Source organism: Accipiter gentilis, chromosome 23 (genome assembly GCF_929443795.1).
Source record: "Accipiter gentilis chromosome 23, bAccGen1.1, whole genome shotgun sequence".
In the NCBI taxonomy this organism is placed as follows: Eukaryota; Metazoa; Chordata; class Aves; order Accipitriformes; family Accipitridae; genus Astur; species Astur gentilis.
The window spans coordinates 4,548,642-4,571,100 of NC_064902.1; the positions used below are offsets into that span (position 1 = coordinate 4,548,642).

The window sequence follows — 22,459 nt, forward strand, 5'->3', positions numbered from 1 at the left end:
TATCTTGAAATGGATGAGGTGTAGGGACTGTGGCAAAGTAAAAGGAAAGAGAGAAGAAGACAGAGGGAGAAAAAGGAAGAGAGAAAGATTTCACCGGTCCTGGGTCTGTCCAGCCTTGGTTCAGTCAGCTGAGGTGTCCGGTCAGCCGAGGGGTCCAGTCCTGGTGGGCTTGTCCGGTGGACACATTTCCTCTTGTCCTATCACAAGTTACTTGATGGAAGAGACCAGCAGCCACCGCACTACAATCTCCTTTCAGGTAGTTGGAGAGAGCAATAAGGTCTCTCCTCAGCCTCCTTTTCTCCAGACTAAACACCCCCAGCTCCCTCAGCTGCTCCTCGTAAGACTTGTGCTCCAGGCCCCTCACCAGCTTGGTTGCCCTTCTCTGGACATGCTCCAGCATCTCCATGTCTTTCCTGTAGTGAGGGGCCCAAAACTGAACACAGGACTCGAGGTGCGTCCTCACCAATGCCGAGTACAGGGCAACAATCACCTCCGTTCTCATGCTGGCCACACTATTTCTGATACGGGCCAGAATGCCGTTGGCCTTCTTGGCCACCTGGGCACGTTGCTGGCTCATATTCAGCCGGCTGTCAACCAGCAGCCCCAGGTCCTTTTCCACCAGGCAGCTTCCCAGCCACTCTTCCCCAAGCCTGTAGCACTGCATGGGGTTGTTGTGACCGAAGTGAAGGACCTGGCACTTGGCCTCGTTGAACCTCATACAATTGGCCTCAGCCCATCTATCCAGCCTGTCCAGATCTCTCTGTAGAGCCTTCCTACCCTCAGGCAGACCAACCCTCCCTCCCAACTTGGTGTCGTCGTCAAACTTGCTGAGGGTGCACTGCATCCCTTCATGCAGATGGTTGATAAAGATATTAAACAGAGCCGGCCGCAATACTGAGCCCTGGGGAACACCACTTGTGACCCACATTTTCTCCTGCCTCCAGGGTTTGTCAGCTTTCTATCAGCCACAGCTTTGCCAGATTACCAGTCGAGGTGACTGGAGGCAGTTTTGCTCCTGCCCCACTTGGTTTATGTAGTTTTGGGCTGTCCCCCCTCGGGACATCTGGTATAACCCCTTGGTCCCACTCAAAACATAGCCCCATGCCAGCTACCGTGAAGAAAATTAACTCTATCCCAGCCCAAACCAGCACACCTCCCCTGTAAAAGAGAGGGGTTTGATGCCAGGACAAACGACAATTTGCCGACCTGGCAGAGTACGGGTGCCCTGAGATGTCTCAGGAGAGGCAGGCTGGGCTAAAGCTTCTCTCCTCCTCCTCCTCCTCCTCTCCGGGTTCTGTGGTCTAGCGGAGCAGCTGGGGCTTTGCCGCAAGGACACCCTGGGTCCCGGTCTGCTGTCCTGCAGGCAGCAGCACAAGCCAGGAATGACACTGTCTGCTCAGCACACTCTGGGTGTTCTCCATGGGAAGGACAGCATGGGACTGGGCTTGTTGTTCCAGCTTTATTAAAAAAAATAATTTCGTAAAATACAGCTGTTTTTCAGAGGAGGATTTCACTTCTTCAGGGCTCACCAGGGGCCAGCAGCACAGTGACTGCAGGCTCCATCCTGATCTTGGCATCTCTCTTATCAGGATGAAGATGGCCTCCGCTGCCAGAGTCCTGACCGAGAGTTCAGGGTCTTTCGCCAAGGGCAGAAGGGCTGCAAGAGAAGGAAGCAGAGCAGACATGACCCCCCACTGCCTGCAGAGACCCCCAGGAGTCCCCTCCAGACCATGGCACCCTGCCCAGGCCCCGTCCCCTGCCCCACCAGCCCCTCCTCGCCGTCACAGATATCCCGCAGCTTCTGCCTGCTCAGGTTCCTCGGGTGCCATGCGGCAAGACCTTGCTGCCAATGCGGTGGTGGGGACTGGGGCCAGGCTGGCAGAAGAGGAACCCTGGGGACTGTGGCCCACCGATGAACCTGATGGCCACCTCTGGCAAGGTGGCTTGAGTGTCCCGCAGGTACGGCAGCCTCTGCCAGAGGTCTTCTTCCACCCTCTTCCTGTTGTGCACTAACTAGAGAGAGCACAAGGGCACAGGGACTGGTACGGACCCTCCCAAGTTGGCCGGACCAGTACCTCCCCCCAGTACCCCCTTCTCCCTGGCGATTCCTGTCTCCCAGCCAGAGCTGGCAGAGGTTCAGACAGCCGCAGGCCGTGGGGGCCCAGGGATCCTGAGACCCCCTCTTTCATATTGCTAGGGCCCATATGAGTCAGCATTTCCAAAGGGCCGTTTCTAAAGCCTAAACCCAAGGATTTTGGCCCTAAAATGGGGCTTTGGACCCTACAACTGGGTCTTTGGATGCTCATTATATGCCTCGGACATTAAGGAAATGAGGCTTTGAGCCCTAAGTGAGGAGTTTGTACCTTAAAATGAGGGTTGGCACCCTACAATTGAAGTCTCTCAATCCTTGAATCAAAGCTTTGGACCCTAAGCCTGAGCTTTTGGGACCTAAGCCTGAGGCTTTGAGCCCTAAAAGTGGGCTTTGGATGCTCCAAATGAGGGTTTGGACACTCCAGATGCAGCTTGCACCCTAAAAATGCCTGTCTGGATCCTAAAAAAGAGGCTTTGGACCCTGAAAATGAGACTATGCAAACTAACACTGAGCCTCTGCACCCTGAAAGTGAAGGTTTTGGAAACTAAAATGAGGCTTTGGAAGGCAAAACTGAGAGTTTGGAAAGTAAAAATAAGGCTTTGGACTGTATAAATTTGGATTTAGACTCTACAGATGAGGCTGTGGTCCTTCCAGATCAGACTTTGGGGCTTAAAAATGATGCTCTGGGCCCTTAAAATGAGTCTCTGAACCTTAAACATGGAGCTTGGAACTAATAAATTAGTTTTTGTACTCCATATATGTGGGTCTGGACCTTAAAATGACTGTTTGCACCCCCAGAAGTAGGCTTTGGTCTTTTAAATTTATGCTTTTTGCCCTAACATTGAGGCTTGCATTATAAAAATAAGGCTTTACACTTGAAAAAACTCAGGGTTGAATTTTAAAAATGATGCTTTGTAAAGCACAAAATCGTGCTTGTTCACTGTAGCTATCACCATGGCAGGTTAAATTTCTCGCCGTCTATTCTGTGTTTTAGTTTCCTCCTCACGCAAACCATGGTGACAAACAGTACCCAAAAGGCTCTGGTGCTTCCAGACAGTGGCTTGATGGCTTGCGTAACCTACCTCTAGCCCCATCCCACGGAACGTAGGAACAGTGTTACAAGTAAATAAGGTAGCGTCCTGCTTTAGGAAGAAATAAAAAAGGAAACCAACGGATGTGACAGCAACCACAGACCACCTTTCACCAGCAGGCAGATGCCCAGCCATCTTGGTGCAGTGGCTGCCTTGGAAAGACTCCCCCAGTCCCGGTTTTCTTGCTGAGCATGACACTACGTGGTATGGACCGTGGTGCCCCTTCGGTCAGCTCGGGGCAGCTGTCTCTGCTGTGTCCCCTCCCAGCCAGCTCCCTGGGGCAGCAGAGTGAGAAACAGAGAAGACCTTGGTTCTGCATAAGCACTGCTCAGCAGCAGCTAAACATCGGTGTGTGGTCAACGCCGAAAACAGCACCGTGCAGGGTGCAATGACAAAAAAATTACCTGTATCCCAGCCAGGCCCAGTACAGAAACCCTTCTGTGCCCGCTCACGATTCTTATTCCTGTGAGAAACCCATGAAAAATAGGGCATTTGACTTATCGGGGAGAAATGTGAACACACTCCCGATCTCTGGCTGGCATCTCGCTTTACTTGCATGACCTAGAAGGTACACACAAGTCTACGCAGTTTCTTCTGCACCTTGGGAAAGGGCTCTCTTGCCTCGATTTCCAGGGAGAAACTCCCCAAAGCGGCACCACAGAGGTATTCCTAAACCTCGCTAACTGAGAGCCGCCAGCAGCAAATTCGGCTGACTAACACCGGGCCCGACTCACCCTCCCTAGGAGGAAAACCGTAGATTAAGGGACGCCTGGAAAATAGGACACGAAAAAGAAGTTCCAGGTGTTCAAAGCTACATTCCTATTATTAGGTCAGCCCAACAGTATAAGAACACAAGGCTGCCAGATTAAACACAGAAATCACACCAGTTTTTCCCTCGTTGCATGTTTCTGCCGTGCAGACCTCATCAAGGTCTGGCCCTGCCAGCTGGACGTCCCCAGCTCCCCATCAGCCGTATGATGCAACAGCCCATACGACAGGCGCCCGGAGCTCTATGACGTCACTGGGCGTCTCCGTGACGAGCCAAGGCCTCTCCCCAAGGCCACCTGGCAGCCGAGACCACAACCTCTCCTGCGCGATCGCTGCCTGCCCTCACTCTCGCCGTGCTCTGCGACCGAGAGGTGCAGCGGCCAACAAGCTCATCCGCACCCAGTCCGATGGCCAAGATGGAGAAAGGTGAAGCGTTGCTGCTCCTCCCGGGGAGGTTTCACGCCGGGCCTCCGCCAGGGAAGCCCCTCGGCAGCTCTCCTGCTCTTGCCATAGGCTCAGTAGCTGCCTCCGACGTGGACGGAGCCTGGGTGGGCACCTGGAGACCTCATCGCCCACGCGGCCCCATCATGGCCCAGTTCACCAGCCCGGGACCCAAGTACTCGATCCCCGGGACAACAGGTAAAACCACCGTCGCAAGCGGGGTGCACCACATCCGCTGCCTCTGGGGGACAAGCAGCCACGGCTCCGTTCCCCGTTGCTCCAAGCCTCCATGCTCTCAGCTGCAGCAAGCACGCAGGTGGGCCAGAGGAAGGCTCAGGCTGCTCCGGGGAAAGGCCGGGAAAAGAGCTGCCGGACTCTGCTGAGCACAGAGGTGGCCATAGCAGCACAGGAGGAAGCTTCTTCTCTGTCTTTGCTCTGAACTTCCTGCTCCCACCTCATCCTTTTCTTCTTCTCTTCTTTTTCTTCTCCTTCTCTTCTCTTCTCCTCCTTCTTCGTCTTCTCCTATTCTACTTCATCTTCTCTTCCTATTCTTCTCCCCCGTTTTCATCTTCTCTTCTTCTCCTTCAACACCACCTTCTCCTTCACCACCTTCTTCTCCTTCACTTTCTTCCTCTCCTTCTCCATAGTAGCAGGAAGGTTTCAATTTCTTTCCCACTGGGGCTGCGGGAAAGCAAAACGTGATAGAGGCAATCTTTACATCTGCTTTAAGTTAGCGTGGCAACTGTTTGGGGATTTAATACTTCATAATAATTGCATTTTGGTGGTATTCTGATTAATTGCACAGTGCCTACACTGTTCTTGCCGGAAGTCATTGTACCATTGTATTGGCCTGCCGGTATCATTCTTGGAGGACAAAAACCACACAGGAAGGGAAATTCTTGTGGCCGGCAACTTCAGCTACTCCACTTAGAAACTAGCTTTAACTATGGAGTTGCAGGCAGGTGTCCTTTCACAGGCTTTTCTTCCTAGGTTACCTGGTTCACAATCCCACCAAAACCAAAGCCCCTGCGTACACTTTCCAAAGGGCCAAACCTCCCGGCACAGACAGTTGCTCCCCGGGCCCTCGGTACTACGTCCAGCCCTCCATCACCAGGAACGGGAAGTACGTGGCTCCGGCACAGCACATGGGCAGACTTCCCAAGATAATGACCGAGGTCACCCCTGGACCAAGTGAGTACCATTTCTCCAGCACTTCTTCCAGGTGACACAAGCAGCACACCTGCCTTTTTGCCCTGCGCTACCAGGGCACAAAACCATCAGCTCGCGTCCCGAAGGAGCTTCAGAGGTTTCCAGGCAGAAGGCAAACGTGGCTGAGCACCTCCTCCTGACCTTTCCTCTTTGGCTTGAGGAAGAGAGCCCAGCTTCCCTGCTTTTCTCTGCTTCTCCCTAGGTGACTACTCCACCGACAAGGCCAACCAACACCTCTACAAATGCGTGCCGTCGCCGTCCATGGCCTTCCGGCACAAGGCCTTCAAAACCAGTGAAACTCCAGGTAAGGGAACTCGGGGAAATACACACGCTTGCAGCCCGCTGTCCTCCAGAGAAAACCTGCCGGGCAGCTTTTTTGACAGGCCTAGCGAAAAGCCTACACAGCAGGGCGCAAGGGTCTCTTGACGAGCTTGCTTGATGTCCCGGAGCACCATCTCCTCCCATCCCACAAAAGAACCGGCAACTCGGGCTTGGAGCTGCCGACACACGCCACGTGCGACAAAAGACAGAGGTGTTGGGAGAGGGGCGAGACATCCTTCAAGCTCCTTGCAGCAGGCTTGGCAGGCTGCTTCTCTCCCACTCAGGCGCTGCTCCTCTCCCTGCCGGACTCACACACGCTCTCTTCCCGTTCCCCTTCCAGGTCCTGGCACCTACACCCTGCCCAGGCTGGTGGGACCCAACACAGCCTACACCCACGCCAGCCCCTGCTACTCCATGAAAGGGAAGAGTAAGCACAACAGCTTTGCTGAAGACCTCGCCAAGGTGAGCTACACTTCTCTGCTGTCTCGCAGCTGCTCTCCTCAGGGCCGGAGGGCTCTGACTCCTGCTGCAGCCTCTCTTCATGCCCACTTCCCTGCACCAGCAGCAGAACCCAAGAAGCCGTGGGTCCCGTGGCTCTCCTACTGCCAACAGCAACGCCAACACCCGCAGTCCCTCGCTTTCCAACACTAACAGTTTTGGTGGGGCAAAACTCATCGGCAGTAATGGGAATCTCCCTCTCCCCTGCAAAATCTGCCTCTCTGCAGGGGAACAGGAGGGGCCCTTGTTCCAATCGCTCCGTGCCTCTCACACCACTTCTCTGGCCAGCCAGATCAACTAGCGCAGCCTGCGTGGGCACCCAGCAAGAATCAACTTTTGTTGTTCTTGTTTGCTGCCTTTTGTACCCAACAACCTCCCTGCCTCTCTTACAGACGCCAGGTCCTGCTGCATTCCCCAAGGTGGAAGTGGACACCTACAAAAAAAGGGCTCCCGTGTACACGATGGGAAGCAAAAGCGGAATTGGAGGCGGCAAAACAGTGAAGCCAGGACCGGCAGACTACTGCCCGGGAAAGGTAAGGCAGCCTGCCCAAATCTCCTCCCCTGCTTTGCAACAACCAGCCCTTAAGCATCTGCCCCTTCCAACGGGGCTTCTCAGAACTCCAGACCACCTTACTGGAGTGACAAACCGCAGGACAGCAGGCCTGCTCCCTTGCCTTGGCCCAAAGCCGAGCAGAGTGAGGCCAAAGAACACATCTTTGCCTCTGCACTAGCTCAGGCGCTCAGTGCTGACACATGCTCACACATTACAAGCTCTTCAGGAGGACACCCTGCTGCAGAAGGCACAAGCGGAGCCAAGGGCAGACCTTTCTCACGCAGGGGGGATCAGCTGGGAGGGCAGCGGCGTCTAGCAAAGTCTGGCTGGAGCTAGAAAGGCTCTGGACTTGGAGCAGCCATGCTCCAGCCATGAGCTTGCCCTGCCAGACGGAGTGGGCATGTTGCTCCATTTTGTGTCAAACACAGGCTCTTTGCTTTGAGCGGCCCTCTGAAAACGCTCGAGGGATGGATTTTACGTGCCCCTAAACTCTTTTTTTTTTTCTCTTGCCTTTATATGCCTCTCCAAAAAGGGAGAAATGCCAATCAGTAACAGCAGCAGACCCTTAGAAATGTCCTGATCACACAGGAGGTTTCCATCAAGCGTGCCACTGGCACAGGGGGAGTTAGCTGAAAGTGCCCGGGCACGCACACAGCAATGCACGGCAAACGGCAAATGCACAGCCATCAACTTGTTATGCCAGACGGCCTTTGCTGAAGACAAAAGTCTTCTTGCGAACAAGGCACCACGGTCACCTTTTTTTCTTCTCGCTTTTCCCCTTCCAGGTGACGCTGATCAAGCCCCAGGCCCCTGCTCCCACTTTTGGACTCCGCCATTCCCTCTACACAACTCCTCTACTATCTCTGCAATAAAACAACATACCCCCAAAGGTCTGGTCTGTTCACCTTCAGCTGTGGAGAGAGGGGGTGCGCGAGGGTGAGGACGATGGGCCGTCCCCATTTTGTGTCTATGCCTCAGCCAAACATTGCAAGATGAGGTCGAGGGGAGAGCAGCGAGATCAACAGCGCAAGCAAGGCAGAGAGCTCTGACAGCACCGTTTCACCTGACCGCAGCTAAACGCTGCCCCGTGAAAGCAGTCCGGCCCTTCCCCACGCACTCTCACCCGACGGCCGAGCGTCCCGCAGGCACAGGCTTGCCCCCGAGGACACAGCCCACCTGGGCACCCCAATTTCAGTGCACGCGGGTGGCTTGTCTCCAGGGTGCAGCCAGAAACACAGCCGCTCGGCGTGACCTCTTGCCGTGGGCTGAATAGCACAGGCGAGTCCCCAGAACGACAACAGTTGAGGAGAAGGAGTCCAACAGACGTGATGACAGTTGCGTCCTCTGGGTCACCTTATAAAAGTGCACGTTCTTGCTCAGGGCCCAGGAAAGACTCCTGTGCTGCCCCACTTGCCAATGGCCAGAGTGAGGGGACAACTCTATCATCAATGGAGATAGAGTAAATGGATGGAGGAGACAAAAATCGCAGAAGAAGGGGTGGAGGTCAGCAGGAGCACAGAAGACCATGCCTGACTGCAAGGAGGTGTTGGCCACGGTGGCCAGGAACCTGCTGATCCATGGCACAGCTGCCGGCAGGATCTGAGGATGACATGTGATGACAGGACGTCGGCGCCAGGAGTCAGCGCTCTGCTTCCATGAGAGAAGCCAAGCAGGAGAGTCGCAGGATGCGGCAGCAGACGACGATGGCTCCGTCCCCTCTTGGCAAGTAGGACAGAAGCCTGCGCAGGATGGCAGAGCTGCAGCAGGCGTCCGGGGAGAGCAAGTGGCCCGGGAAGAGCGACGCAGGCCGTGAAGGTACTAGTCAACTATCACCAGCACACGAGCGGAGAGGTTCGTAGCTGGGCTGTGGATCATCAGGGAGAGCAGTAAGAGAGGAACCTGCAGCCCAAGGTGATGGCTGCATCCCAGGAGCATGGCTGTTTGACACAGCCCATGCCAAGGCATCCTGCCTGCTGGGGGGTTTCAAAAGCACGCGCAATATTCGCTCGCTCCATCAGACTGCACGGCAGCCTTGCAATGAAGGCAATCTGGGAAGTGGGAGCCAGGGGGAAAGCTGGAGCTGTGGGATCTGGCGGTGTGAGCCCAGCCCTGAGTGGTACAGCAGGGACTGACAGTTCCACCAGTTGCCACCGTGCAGTATAGGACTCGCAGCAGGTGATTTTGGGGCCTGGATGGCGTCACCCATCGTCCTGAGACATAGGCAAAGACTCTGCTTATGTCCTAATTAAAGAGGAGCCCAAGCACCCCTTGGGAGTCTGTAGATACCGAGAGGAGTGAGAGTGACAGCAGCAAACAGGCCTGAAGCGTGTCTTCCCATCTTAGAGGTGCTTCTTTGCTGAGACAGGCAGGGCATGAGGCGCCAATGGTTGTGTGTAGAAGTGTGCCAGGGAGCTCTGCCTCTGCATAGAAGAGTGGCCCGGTCCTCCGGTGTCGGGAAGAGCATCCAGCCTAGGGGTGAAGAAGTCTGGAGAAGGCTCGGTCCGCAGGGGTCTATAGGAGAGCCTCCTGCCAGCAGGGAATTTGGGACATGCTTTGGCAGGGCTTCCAAAGGGCTGATACAAAATCCTGGTGCCGGAAGGTCAGTGCTGTGTCCCCAGCTCTGAGTGAGATGAAGGTGCTGATGCAGGGGCAAGCACCATGGCCCCAGGCCACATCCTGCCCGTAGGAGCCCTGCACCAGCCACCAGCCTTACTCAAACTGGCAGTGCCGCAACCCCCCTCCACTGCTCCGCAAACTGCCGCTCCAGCGCCTGTGTGGCAGTGGACAGGGGCGGTCAATGGGCATCACGGCTGTAGCAGTGGCTGTAGCAAAAAGGGGCTGGGAGGCTTCTCAGCTTCTCAGATCCACCTAAAAATACAAAATAAAGGGCTCTGGGGCTGTTCCCGGCTGGACTGACTAGTCTGTGCCTGGTGATGGTCTAAAGGGGTTACACACCCCCCGTGCGTGATCCCAGAACGGCTCGTAGGGGCAGGAGGGAGTAAAGTCCACACATACCCCACAGCACAAACACGTGCAGCCCCTCTCCCGCGCATCCCAACACAGAGGTAGCACGGTGGAGGAGGCTCTCGCCCCCCTTCCCAGGGAAACCAGCACAGCTGGTGCTGGTGCCCGCACACTCCCGCACGCAACGTGGAGAACCACTCGCAGGGCCAGAATCTGCGTGGGATTACAGGGCTGTGACCATGCTAGGACCATGGGGGTGTGGTGGATAGATGGCACCGTGGGAGGGCTGCGGTGGAGGGACGCAAGCTTGTTGGGAAGGACCGGCCGGGAAGGCGAGGAGATGTACTTGCCTCCTGCTTGGGGTGGGACAGGAGCCAGCCTGTGGTTCAGGGTCAGCAGACAGACCAAGATGGCTGCTGTGTTAGCAGGGATCTGCTAGAGACCTCCTGTTCAGGAGAAAGAGGTAGCTGAGGTCTTCTTCAAACCAGTAAAGAAGGAAGCCTCACGTTCACAGGCCCTGGTCCTCATGGGGGACCTGAACCACCCTGGTACTTGCTGGAAGGACGGTCCAGCAGGGCTTAGGCAATCTAGAACGCTTCTAGAGTGCAGTTCCTGGCACGGGTGATGGAGGAAGCAAGGAGAGGGAGGAACCCAGAAGGAGAGGTGCTCTGCTGGACGTGGTGCTGGTGATGGAGGAACCCAGAAGGAGAGGGAGGAACCCAGAGGAGATGGAGGAAGCCAGAAGGAGAGGTGCTCTGCTGGACCTGGTGCTGGTGATAGAGGAACACGGAAGGAGATGGAGGAACCCAGAGGAGAGGGAGGAACCCAGAAGGAGATGAGGAACCCAGAGGAGAGGGAGGAACCCAGAAGATGGAGGAACCCAGAGGAGATGGAGGAACCCAGAAGGAGAGGTGCTCTGCTGGACATGGTGCTGGTGATGGAGGAACCCAGAAGGACAGGGAGGAACCCAGAAGATGAAGGAACCCAGAAGGAGAGGTGCTCTGCTGGACCTGGTTCTGGTGATGGAGGAACCCACAAGGAGATGGAAGAACCCATGAGAGGTGCTCTGCTGGACCTGGTGCTGATGATAGAGGAACACGGAAGGAGATGGAGGAACCCAGAGGAGAGGGAGGAACCCAGAAGGAGATGAGGAACCCAGAGGAGAGGGAGGAACCCAGAAGGTGGAGGAACCCAGAGGAGATGGAGGAACCCAGAAGGAGAGGTGCTCTGCTGGACCTGGTGCTGGTGATAGAGGAACACGGAAGGATATGGAGGAACTCAGAAGATGGAGTAAGCCAGAAGGAGAGGAGGAACCCCAGAAGGAGGGGGAGGAACCCAGAAGGAGAGGTGCTGAGCTGGACCTGGTGCTGGTGAACAAGGAGGAACTGGTTGGGGATTTGAAAGTCGGCAGCAGCCTTGGCTGCAGTGACCCTGAGGTGGTGGAGCTGAGGATGCTGAGGGGAGGGAGCAGGGCGAAAAGCCAAGGCCACAGCCCTGGCTTGCAGGAGAGCGGACCGGGCCCAGCCTTGGGAACCAGCTGGTGGCAACAAGGAGACCTAACAAGGCGGGGGAAGAGCGGGGTGGGGAAGGCACGGCCTTAGTTCTGGCTGGGCTCCGGGACAGCATTCCGAGAAAAAGTCACGGACATCCCTCCGTGGATCCATCCGTCCACCCTCGCCAGCGGCAGGGGGCAGCTCTGTGAGGAGAGGCCTCATCTGCCCCTGCCGGCCTGGCAACAGCTGCGCCATTGGCCACGGCTGAGCCAATCAGCGGAGCCGGAGGCTGGCTGTCAGTCACAGATAGAGGGGGCGGGAGGCTGAGCAGCCTGAGGAGAAATGGAGGAGAGGTGGGGTGGGGGCAGCCGGGGCGAGGAGGGGGATAGGGATACGGATAGGGATAGGGATAGGGATAGGGATAAGGATAAGGCCAGGACCAGCACCAGGGGCAGGGGCAGGTATCTCCCAGCGTGGACGGGGCTGGGGGGGACCTGGATTCCTCACGGCCCACGGGCCCTTCCGTGGTCGCCAGCCCTGGGCCCGAGCGCCCAGCCCCAGGGACAACCCCACAACCAAGGCCGGAGCGGTTCCTGCGGCTGCCCCGAGGGTCGCCAGCCCCCCGTCAGCCCTGAGCATCTGAGCTGGGGTGAGGTGGAAGAGGCTGGAAAACAGTTGATGGAGAGGAGGCGATGGCAGCAGGTACAGGGCCTGTGGCTCCTGGGATTAACTGAGACTGTTACCGTTAAGTCGGCGCTTCAGAAACTCTCTAAGGCTCAATTTTGGAGTGTTAGAAAGCAGGCGTTCTTTTTTGCAGCGCTGGATGGACGGGGGGATCATTCCGCCTACCTGACAATTCCTGGTGCTGGAAGGTCAGTGCTGTATCCCCACCTCTGAGTGAGATGAAGGTACTGATGCAGGGGCAAGCACCATGCTTTCCCAATGCCTGCCTCAGTGCTGGAGAGAGGACTGTCAAATCCTGCCTTGCCGTAGGGCTCCCCCAGGTCTCCCCGTCCCATCCCTGTCCCCATGCCCCCCCCACCCCCCCGCCTTGCAGCAGGGACACCCCCCAGGCCACGTCCTGCCCGTAAGAGCCCTTCACCAGCCCCCAGCCTTACTCAAACTGGCAGCGCCGCAACCCCCCCGCCACTGTTCTGCAAACTGCCGCTCCAGCACTTGCGTGGCAGTGGACGGGGGGGTCAACGGGGGTCACAGGGGGTCAGGGGTGTTGAGATTGAGGGGGGGATGGGGGTCACTGGGAGCACTGGGGGAGTACCGGAGGGGCACTGGGGGCACTGGGAGGGCAGTGGGTGGCACCATATGGCAGCAGGGCGAGTACCGTGGGGTGGTGATGGTGACAGTGACACGGTGACAGTGGCACGGTGACGGTGCCGCCATCCATCAGCAGGATGGGTACTGTGAGGTGGTGATGGTGACACACTGACACTGATGGTGTCCCCATTCCCAGAGGGCCCAGTACCGCATGGTGGGGTCGGTGATATTGCGATGGTGACATGGTGACAGTGACACAGCGATGGTGATGGTGACAGTGACACAGTGATGGTTACACAGTGACTGTAATGGTGACATGGTGACGGTGACACAGCGATGGTGCCAGAGATGGTGACACAGTGCTGGTGATGGTGACAAGGAGACATGGTGACTGTGACACAGTGATGGTGACAAAGGGACTGTTGCATTAAAGCGTAACAAAGTTTGGCAGAAAATAAACCCCCGTGCATTCCAGCTTGTCCTCAGATATCAGAGGGGCTGGGGGCGGCCAGGCTTAGATTCTGAGTGGTGCACAATTCAGCACTCTAAGTCCAGTCACTTTCGATTTATTAAACTGTCACGATTACAGATGCACTAATAGTGCACTGTCCTTTCAGTTTAGTCACGTTCAACGAGCTATCACGGCTAGATTTTAATGAATAGTACAGTTTATTAAAGCAACAGGAGTACAGGTTCTTTTGGATTGCCGGTGATACGTACACTGTCTGCAAAGCACGTGCAGATAATAAGGCAGTCGACTACAAGCACACTAAATTATGGAAAAACTCTACAGAGATTTCTGAGTTTCCTGGGGAAGCACTCGGTATAACTGAGGGTCCGAATCTCACCCAGTAGGCATCTCATTGGGGGTGGGGGTGGGGAAGAGACGTTCAGCCCCTTGACTGATGCCAGAAGTCAGCGATGTCCTCCCGACTTGTCTACGATGGTATCTTCCCCAGCATTCCTCCTCTCTAAGCCCTTTTATACTATTTTCTTCTTTTTAGGTGGAGCTTGAGTGACTCTAGTCATACATACCTTTGTTATGATTGGTGTAAAATCTCCTCGCTTTACTTTTAATGGCCTATGCTAGAGAAAATTCAGAGCACATGCTCAGTGAAGGGTGGTGGCACCTTAGAGGCGGGTAGCTTTTGCTACAGAGGTGTGTTTTGCTATTATAATGAGCAAAGTTCCATGTCAGTACTCCAGAGCTGGGCACTTACAAATCAGAAGTAAGACAACAGCGTTGACAGAACCCCATTGTTTCGCCTCCTTGCTGTAGTGGATTCAATGCAGGAACCTTCCATTCTTGTTCCTGTGGTTCCAGTTCCCCATCCCTGCGGTGATTTTGCAGAGCCTGGCCACGGTGTCTCCGCTCTGCTCCGCCCTCTGTGTTGTTTCTCAGAGTCAGCACACCAAGCTCCCCTCGTGTTGCTGACATCTAAGGTTGCAGGTTATGTTGCTTAGGGAATTATTATGGAACAGATTCCGTGCGTATCCACTGTATTCCACCGTGGAGGCTCACCTTCCCTTAAGAGAGGCGGGGGGACATATCAATAAGTCACCTCCAGCAATTATTCCACACTGGGCTGGCATTCTTCTGAAGTTATGTCATTCTCTTGGAATCGTTTCCTTGGTCGTCTTCATTCTGCTCCCATCTGCCAGTTTCAGCTAGTTCTGGGTTAGCAGCATTAGCTTTATCAAAAAGTTGACTCTCGCTCAGCTCTCGCGGCCTGAGGCTTCAACTCCTTTAGCTTCTAGTGCTAAGCCAGGCTATTCATCCCAACGATTCCCAGCACAGGTAGCGGCAAGCTCTGCCGGAGCAACTCGGAGAGGACGGGGATGACTGCTTCCCAGGACAAGAAGGGAAATCCATCTTCTCTCTCCCCAGCTGTGCCGGCTCCCTGCTGGCGTCATAATGCACCTTCAAATGATGCGGGCTGATGTCACAGAGGGATGCCCCGCATCCCAGGGAGGTCTCCCCAGCGCTGCCGGCACTTCCCGGCGAGGCTTGGGCGCTGCTGGGCACTGCTCAGGGGCTCCCCACTGCTGCGCTTCAGAACTGCTCCACAGCCAGAAGCGGGATCGGGAGGCAGCGGGGCTGCGCTGGGGGGACCCGTTGTGACCGGCAGAGTAGCAGGGGCACGTCGGAGAGGAGTTTTGGGCACGGAGCTGCGAAGAGCATCCCTTTTCCTGAGCGGAGGACAAGCGGCAGGCGCGATGGAGGGCTGCTGCACCGTGGCCATCAGCTTGGAGCTCAGCAGCTTGTTCCCCACGCTCCTGCATCTCTCCACCAAGGGTAAGGGGTTTGGGAATTCCATTCTGAGGGGTTGCACGGGGGCTGGCCTCTGGAAAAAGCTGCAGCTGCCGGGCTGTGGGGGTGACTGGACAGGGCTGGGGGCTGCTGCGAGAGCCCTGCCTGGGGGTCCCACTGGACTCGGGGGACGACGTGGCAACCAGGTCCTGGTGCTGTCCGGAGCCCTGAGGCTCCCCTGGGAATGGCTCCGTCCCCTTGCGAGGGGGGCCATCCAGGGCCAGCTTTCCCTGGAAGCTGGCCCCTCGTGGGGTTCTGGCTCTGGGATGAAGAGGGCTTCTGCGTCCCGGGGGCTGGGGGGGACAGCTACAGCTCCCACAGGGCTCTCGCGAGCTGGCTGGAAATGCCTGTGCTGTAAATCAGCCCTTTCCCTTGAACAAAGTCTCCTTTGGGAGAACCTCTCGTCCTCCCCGTGGGACCCCCTTGTGCCACCATGCTGGCAGATCACGTCCTGGGCTCTGGGGTGCCAAGGCTTTCTGGGGGTTAGATGGCCACAGCCCCTGTCCTGAGCCCTTCCCACATCCCCATTTGTACCCCAGCCCTGCCCCGGGAGCAGAGTACGGCTAGCAGTCGGAAATTGGGGCACAGCCCAGCTCCGCAGCCGTGGCCGCGTTTGTCTGGGCTGTTTGCGGACGCTGGCATCTGTCAACCCCTGGGCGAGGAGCTTGCCGAGAGGCTGTGAGCTGGCTGGCCCGGAGCCCGACACCTCTTTCCTTTGCTTTCCAGAGGTTGTGGCTATTTGGGATGCTGTGTCTGCGTACATCCTGGGACAGCTGAAGCAGGACAAGGTAGGCTGGCGTCTTGGTCCCCCTTTGCCCCAGAGGGCCTGCACCCCGGGAAGCGAGCCCTCCCTGAGCATCGTGGCGGCACACTGAGACAAGCCCGTGTGCCCAGAGCTGCTTCTTGGTCAACCGGGAGAGAAACCAAGTCCAGATCTAGTCTGAGAAAGAATTCAGCACACGATAGGGCTTCACCCTTCGCTGTGGTCAGAGCGGAGAGGCCGAGCAGAGAGGCAGGCAATTATGCTGGTGCCACGCCAAGGATAATCCCTGGGAATCAGTCCCAGGGGTATTCCCTCCCTGTGCTGGAATTGCCTGGGATCTTCTCTAGCCAAGGGATGTTAGCGAATATTTTGAGGAGGGCAAGAAAACAAATGGAGAACACAGGCCTTTTCCTAAGCTTTTACTTTTCCCATCTCTGAAGTACTCGCTCATCAGCCTTTTTGTCTTTTTCCTGGGCAGGGTGTCCTGGTCGCAGGACTCGGGACCTTCGCTATGGTCCAAGAGCAATTCCAGGGCAAAGAAGAGGTGTATGTGGTTCGAAGACCCGTCTTCCGACTGGAGCTTGATGTGTTGTGTCTGCAGGAGCTCGCGTTCCCCACAGTGGTTATCCCCGGTGAGAAAGCAGCGGCCACCCTCCGCTTTCCCCCTCCATGTCTGGGGGGGGAACGTGTGCTCTCGGCTCTTTGGGAAGGGCTGGGAGAAGTAGAGAACTGCCTCTAAAGGTCAGGGGGTGGCTTGAGCTCCCCCAAAACTAACCGCTCCCCAAGGGCTGTTTCTGTGAGCACCCTTCCCTCTGGCATTTTGTTATGAATCTTACGTGGAAATTTGGCCTGCTGTGACAGTGACCACGTTCCTCTTCCTCGCAGGCAACGTCAAGATCAAGCCGCTGAACTACAAGCGGCTGTCGCGAGCCACCTCCTTCCCACAGCACGTGGTGAAGGACTGCGTGCAAGAGACCATCCTCTTGTACTCTTCCCAGCTGAAGAACGGGCAGCGCCTCTCCTTCGCCTTCAAGGACATTGGTGTTCTGTCCTGCAACGACGACCTCCTGTGCATGCGGTTCTATTCTGACTGCGTCACAGGGCTGGAGAGGAAGGCCAGCCGGATTGCGCTGCTTCACACTGTAAGTTGCTCGAGGTTTTGAGGGCTGCTTCCGTGTCTTTGGGAAGCCTAAGGAAGGGTGAGCAACCCGGTCGCCGTTGGCCAGCCTGGACGTGGCAGGACAGTCAAACACCTTTCCCCGTGCTTGCCCCCGCTGACTTCTCCATTAGCAAAGAAAGTTTCTTCTGGGTCCTTGCCCTACAAAAAGCCCAGCGGTGTTATTGCGCGGTCTCAGTGTTGGCTGTGCAGCTTCTCCAGAGCAGAGCAAGGGCTAACGCTGATGGAGGAGGATTTGGCGGAGAGGTTTGGAGAAGCGGCTTGCTTTTGGAGCGGGAGACAGGTCTGCTTCCTTAGGGAGCCAAGAGGAAACTGCCTTGGAAACCTTCTGATGGGTCTGTGTCACTTTGCAGAGGCTGTGGATGCCTGGGGCAGCTGTCTCCGGTGGAGCGACCGCCGCTCAGGAGATGCAGGCTGCTCCTGCCCACGCGTTCCCGAGGTGAGTGCTTTTCCTCTGCAGCCCTTGACCGGCCGAGCGGGCGGCTTCCCAGCTCCTGCTCAGGAGCACGCGTTGTCAGGGCTTGACATTCGGCATCGAGTCAGGGATCAATCGTGAAGCGACTGGTTTCTGGTTAACTAATGCTGAGCTGGCACTATGCATGTATTCTCCTGGAGTGACCCGGCATCGTGATCGTGTTTCTCACGCCCAGCCTGTTGTCATTGCCATCAGCGAGAGCCAACTGCACATGGTGAGGCAGCGTTGGGTTGGGGGAGATTGCCGATAAAACCTGTGCAGGGCCACAAAGGAAAAGGGATGCGACGCCTCGCACGACAGTCGGGAGGATTAGTGCTGGCAAGCTGCAGAAGGTAGGAGGTCACCATTCTTCAAGCCTGTGTCATCATTCGCGTTCCAGGTTTCAGTTCCTGGTGATCAGCAGATCGGCGTCCAAGGCTTTCTCCGCCTGGCACAAGAAGGTTGCAGAAAAGCACAGGGTCAGAAGAGGTACGGGAAGGGGTCCTTGCTGTCCAGAGCCCGGTTCAAACGCACTCCCCACGGGGCTGCTCTGAAGAGCTTCCTCCTTTCCCAGGTACAGAGGGAAGCCAGGCGCCTGACAAGCTGCTGGAGAGGCGGGTGAAGTATTCCCTCCCCGCGCTGCCAAACCAGGGGCCGGGCACCAGGCAGCAAGACACGGAGAAGAAGCCTTCTGCCAGGTGAGACCCTTGTGGGAAGGGGTGGAAGGGATGAAGGGGACCCTTGCGCCCACGTAGGAGAGATGTCCCCTTTGGAGACTCCGTCTGTAGGGACTCGGGAAGGTGCCTGGCACGTGCCCCACGGTTTTCATGAGCTTGTTTGCCCCATCACAGGCCCCATAGTGGGGAAGGCAGCGGAGGTTGAGCGCACGCCACATTACTCTGCTTGCTCCTACAGCAGACCTGAGGTGGTCCTCTCCCATCCATCCGATGGGGCTCAGGAAAGGCCCCCCCTTGCCATGGGACACGGTCCCACCTCCACCGCTTCTTCTGCCAGCCTGGGGAGCTTTGATACCAGATGGAGAGCGTGGGGCACCCACCTGCCCCACGCTCACGCCGACTCCTGGTGTCTCTTTGCAGTCTGCTCCCACCATGTCCAGGCAGCTCCCCCAGGACGAAGGAGGCAAGCAGGCAGAAGCCAGCTCCTCCAGCCAGGCCCACCGCTGCGCTCCCGTCTTCTGAAGGCTGCAGGAGAGCGCTGCAGGTACGTGCTCTGCCTTGCTGTAACTACCGTGCTGTTCGAGACTCGGCAAAAGCCTCTTTGTGCAGAGAGCCGTCCTGAAAGGGTCCCTTGGTGTGCGTTCATCGTCACCTCCTTCAGATCTTCTTCAGGAAAGGGAAGGTGCTGCACACCCTTCCCGCCTGCTGTTGCCCCCGGGTTGTCATGAAACACTTTTTCTTCTGGCCAGGGGCTATGGAAAATGTACAAGTCCTTTCTAGGTCGTTGACAGTGGAGGTCTTTGGTCACTCCGCTGTGTTTGCCATGAGTTGAGGAGCCTGGCGTGACTCCACGGCCCCCGATCTGTTAGGGCCAAAGCGCTGCTGACCAACCGGCTGAGGCAAGGGGCACCAACACGGGCCAGACCCGAGGGAAGCCCCGCCGGGAGCTGAGACTAATCCTGACTGCTGCTGCGCTTCTGTCCCCTCCAGGAGGTCTGCAAGCTGTCTGCAGAGTGGGAGCGAGTGAAGACCCGGTGGGAAGAGCGGCGACAGCAAGCAAAGGCAGAATGGGCGGCATGGGAGGCCTGGTCTGCAGGGGAGGACCAACAACCGCCCCAGGTACAGGGCAGCGATTGACACCGCTGAGAGCAGCAGCAGCCCTCTCCGTCGGGGCGGCAGGTCTCCAGGGGGGTGGGAGCGGGACTGACACGCAGCCGCAGGGCAGGGGTTTGCCCGCTCATCTCCGTGAGGGAGAGATTGGCAGCAGGACCCGAGGGGCAAAAGCAGCTGTCAGCCGTGATGACGGGCACGCTGGTGCTGAGCCTCCCGGCTCCCAGGTCCCGCTGCAGGCTCCTTTCGAGAGGTCCTCTGGGAAACGGCACCTCTGTTTGCCGTCTGGTTTGCTGAGAGCGTCTCCTCCTCGGCAGGTGCTCAGCACTGAAGGCATTCGGGCTCCCCACCCTCCAGCCCAGCCCAGGAGAAAGGAGGTCGGCGGGAGGTGGAGGAAGGCTGAAAGCCCTCTCCCAGCAGAGGAGATGGCAGCAGCCGCCCAGCTGCAGAGACTCCAGCCTGAGTAAGTGTGCGCCGGCTCCGGCCGCAGCCTGGGGGCACTCGAGCGGCCGTGACCCCGCAGGGATGTCCGTGTCCCCCGTCCCTGCGTCCTGGGGTTGCGTAGGACACCTTCCGATGTCTCCTAACGCGGGGATGACCTGGGTTACCCCCGCAGCTAAGACCCAAAGCTCACCGCAGGGTGAAAGGCTGAGTACACGCGGCACCGGGTGGGTGCAGGGGCTGTGCGAGGGCAGAGGCAGACGGGGTCTCCGGCAGAGGCTGAGGGATGACGTTTCCCTGTTGTTGCAGCCACCTTTCCCCACGAGCGGCCCAGGTCCTCAGAAGGCTGGAGCCGCATCAGGAACGGAGGACCATCTTCAGGAATGTCACTGAGAACAAGCAGCGGAAGCTGGAGCAGCAGAGGCAGTTCCCCTGGTAACTATCTCCAAAGAGGGATGGTGCTTCCTCGGCTGCGAGGCCCGTCCCTCCACCGAGGGCAGCCCTGGGGGAAAGAGGGCATTTCTCTGACACCCCTGGTGAGACAGAAGCAGGTTCTGGAGGCTGGCTTTGGGCTGGACCTCCCTGGCAGCCAAGGGGGCTGCCTGGGCACCTAGAATTGGCTTTCCATGTGGGACGTGAAAGTCCTGGCTGAAGACAGAGGGATCCTTCCGATGGCTGCCTTTCCCCGTTCCAAACCAGAGAGCACGTCCTCCCCTCGCAGAGTCCTGCCCCAAGACACCTTGCCCCGAGGGGCACCCCTGTACGGGACCCCCAAGGTCTCTGCCCCACTTGACTCAGCCCCAGGCTCATCAGCTGCACCTGGGACCTTCTCAGGGCCTCGGGCATCAGGGGCCTCCCCTCTTCATAGACAACTGGAGGCTTCGTCGCAAGCAGATCCCATCACCGGTGGCCTGAGTGACGCCTGCAGGATTTCTCTGCCTTCTCCCTGTCCGTACGGTCACAGGCTTTCTTTCTTCCTCCCTAGCACGCGATGCTGGTACCGCAGTGGAGGAGAAGGTGCCGGAGGCGGCGGCTGTAGCAGTGGCTATTAGCAAAAAGGGGCTGGGAGGCTTCTCAGCTTCTCAGATCCACCTAAAAATACAAAATAAAGGGCTCTGGGGCTGTTCCCAGCTGGACTGACTAGTCTGTGCCTGGTGATGGTCTAAAGGGGTTACACACCCCCCGTGCGTGATCCCAGAACGGCTCGTAGGGGCAGGAGGGAGTAAAGTCCACGCATACCCCACAGCGCAAACACGTGCAGCCCCTCTCCCGCGCATCCCAACACAGAGGTAGCACGGTGGAGGAGGCTCTCGCCCCCTTCCCAGGGAAACCAGCACAGCTCGTGCTTCCCTGAAGTGCCCGCACACTCCCGCACGCAGCGTGGAGAACCACTCGCAGGGCCAGAATCTGCGTGGGATTACAGGGCTGTGACCACGCTGGGACCACGAAGTGTGGTGGATAGATGGCACCGTGGGAGGGCTGCGGTGGAGGGACACGGGCTCGTCGGGAAGGACCGGCCGGGAAGGCGAGGAGATGTACTTGCCTCCTGCTTGGGGTGGGACAGGAGCCAGCCTGTGGTTCAGGGTCAGCAGACAGACCAAGATGGCTGCTGTGTTAGCAGGGAACTGCTAGGGACCTCCTGTTCAGGAGGAAGAGGTAGCCAAGGTCTTCTTCAAACCAGTAAAGAAGGAAGCCTCACGTTCACAGGCCCTGGTCCTCATGGGGGACCTGAACCACCCTGGTACCTGCTGGAAGGACAGTCCAGCAGGGCTCAGGCAATCTAGGAGGCTTCTAGAGTGCAGTTCCTGGCACGGGTGATGGAGGAAGCAAGGAGATGGAGGAACCCAGAAGGAGAGGTGCTGAGCTGGACCTGGTGCTGGTGAACAAGGAGGAACTGGTTGGGGATTTGAAAGTCGGCAGCAGCCTTGGCTGCAGTGACCCTGAGGTGGTGGAGCTGAGGATGCTGAGGGGAGGGAGCAGGGCGAAAAGCCAAGGCCACAGCCCTGGCTTGCAGGAGAGCGGACCGGGCCCAGCCTTGGGAACCAGCTGGTGGCAACAAGGAGACCTAACAAGGCGGGGGAAGAGCGGGGTGGGGAAGGCACGGCCCTAGTTCTGGCTGGGCTCCGGGACAGCATTCCGAGAAAAAGTCACGGACATCCCTCCGTGGATCCATCCGTCCACCCTCGCCAGCGGCAGGGGGCAGCTCTGTGAGGAGAGGCCTCATCTGCCCCTGCCGGCCTAGCAACAGCTGCGCCATTGGCCACGGCTGAGCCAATCAGCGGAGCCGGAGGCTGGCTGTCAGTCACAGATAGAGGGGGCGGGAGGCTGAGCAGCCTGAGGAGAAATGGAGGAGAGGTGGGGTGGGGGCAGCCGGGGCGAGGAGGGGGATAGGGATAGGGATAGGGATAGGGATAGGGATAGGGATAGGGATAGGGATAGGGATAGGGATAAGGATAAGGCCAGGACCAGCACCAGGGGCAGGGGCAGGTATCTCCCAGCGTGGACGGGGCTGGGGGGGACCTGGATTCCTCACGGCCCACGGGCCCTTCCGTGGTCGCCAGCCCTGGGCCCGAGCGCCCAGCCCCAGGGACAACCCCACAACCAAGGTCGGAGCGGTTCCTGCGGCTGCCCCGAGGGTCGCCAGCCCCCCGTCAGCCCTGAGCATCTGAGCTGGGGTGAGGTGGAAGAGGCTGGAAAACAGTTGATGGAGAGGAGGCGATGGCAGCAGGTACAGGGCCTGTGGCTCCTGGGATTAACTGAGACTGTTACCGTTAAGTCGGCGCTTCAGAAACTCTCTAAGGCTCAATTTTGGAGTGTTAGAAAG

The 22,459-nt window shown here is 57.6% G+C and overlaps 3 protein-coding genes across 5 annotated transcripts in view; all 3 read left to right on the forward strand.

Annotated features, from left to right (window-relative positions):
• Positions 1-18,709, forward strand: part of LOC126049965 (coiled-coil domain-containing protein 81-like) — a 76,839-nt gene extending 58,130 nt beyond the window's left edge. For 2 of the 3 annotated variants that reach the window (XM_049827145.1, XM_049827144.1), the window contains exons 2-8: positions 15,742-15,801; positions 16,255-16,408; positions 16,662-16,918; positions 17,307-17,392; positions 17,808-17,896; positions 17,982-18,105; positions 18,505-18,709. In XM_049827145.1, coding sequence (XP_049683102.1) covers positions 16,288-16,408; positions 16,662-16,918; positions 17,307-17,392; positions 17,808-17,896; positions 17,982-18,105; positions 18,505-18,706 — 879 coding nt within the window. In that variant the 5' untranslated portion in view covers positions 15,742-15,801; positions 16,255-16,287 and the 3' untranslated portion in view covers positions 18,707-18,709. Of the gene's footprint in view, positions 1-14,787; positions 14,999-15,739; positions 15,802-16,254; positions 16,409-16,661; positions 16,919-17,306; positions 17,393-17,807; positions 17,897-17,981; positions 18,106-18,504 lie in introns of those variants that run through there. The other variant, XM_049827143.1, reaches the window with a different exon arrangement.
• LOC126049976 (outer dense fiber protein 3-like) lies at positions 4,359-7,845 on the forward strand. Its single transcript, XM_049827156.1, has 6 exons — positions 4,359-4,590; positions 5,383-5,583; positions 5,804-5,905; positions 6,263-6,384; positions 6,813-6,953; positions 7,759-7,845. Exons 1-6 carry the CDS (start codon positions 4,359-4,361, stop codon positions 7,843-7,845), a joined length of 885 nt encoding a protein of 294 aa, XP_049683113.1.
• LOC126049964 (uncharacterized) overlaps positions 11,847-22,459 on the forward strand; it is a 66,887-nt gene continuing 56,274 nt past the window's right edge. Inside the window, exons 1-2 of the mRNA XM_049827140.1 lie at positions 11,847-12,132; positions 12,248-12,302. The gene's annotated coding sequence lies outside the window, so the exon portion shown is untranslated. The remainder of the gene's footprint in view (positions 12,133-12,247; positions 12,303-22,459) is intronic.

Coding starts and splice junctions, on each gene's coding strand:
- LOC126049976 (XM_049827156.1), top strand. CDS start 4,359: ATGGCCAAGATGGAGAAAGGTGAAGCGTTGCTGCTCCTCCCGGGGAGG. Junction 5,584..5,803: donor CGAGGTCACCCCTGGACCAA/GTGAGTACCATT, acceptor GCTTCTCCCTAG/GTGACTACTCCACCGACAAG. Junction 5,906..6,262: donor CAAAACCAGTGAAACTCCAG/GTAAGGGAACTC, acceptor TTCCCCTTCCAG/GTCCTGGCACCTACACCCTG.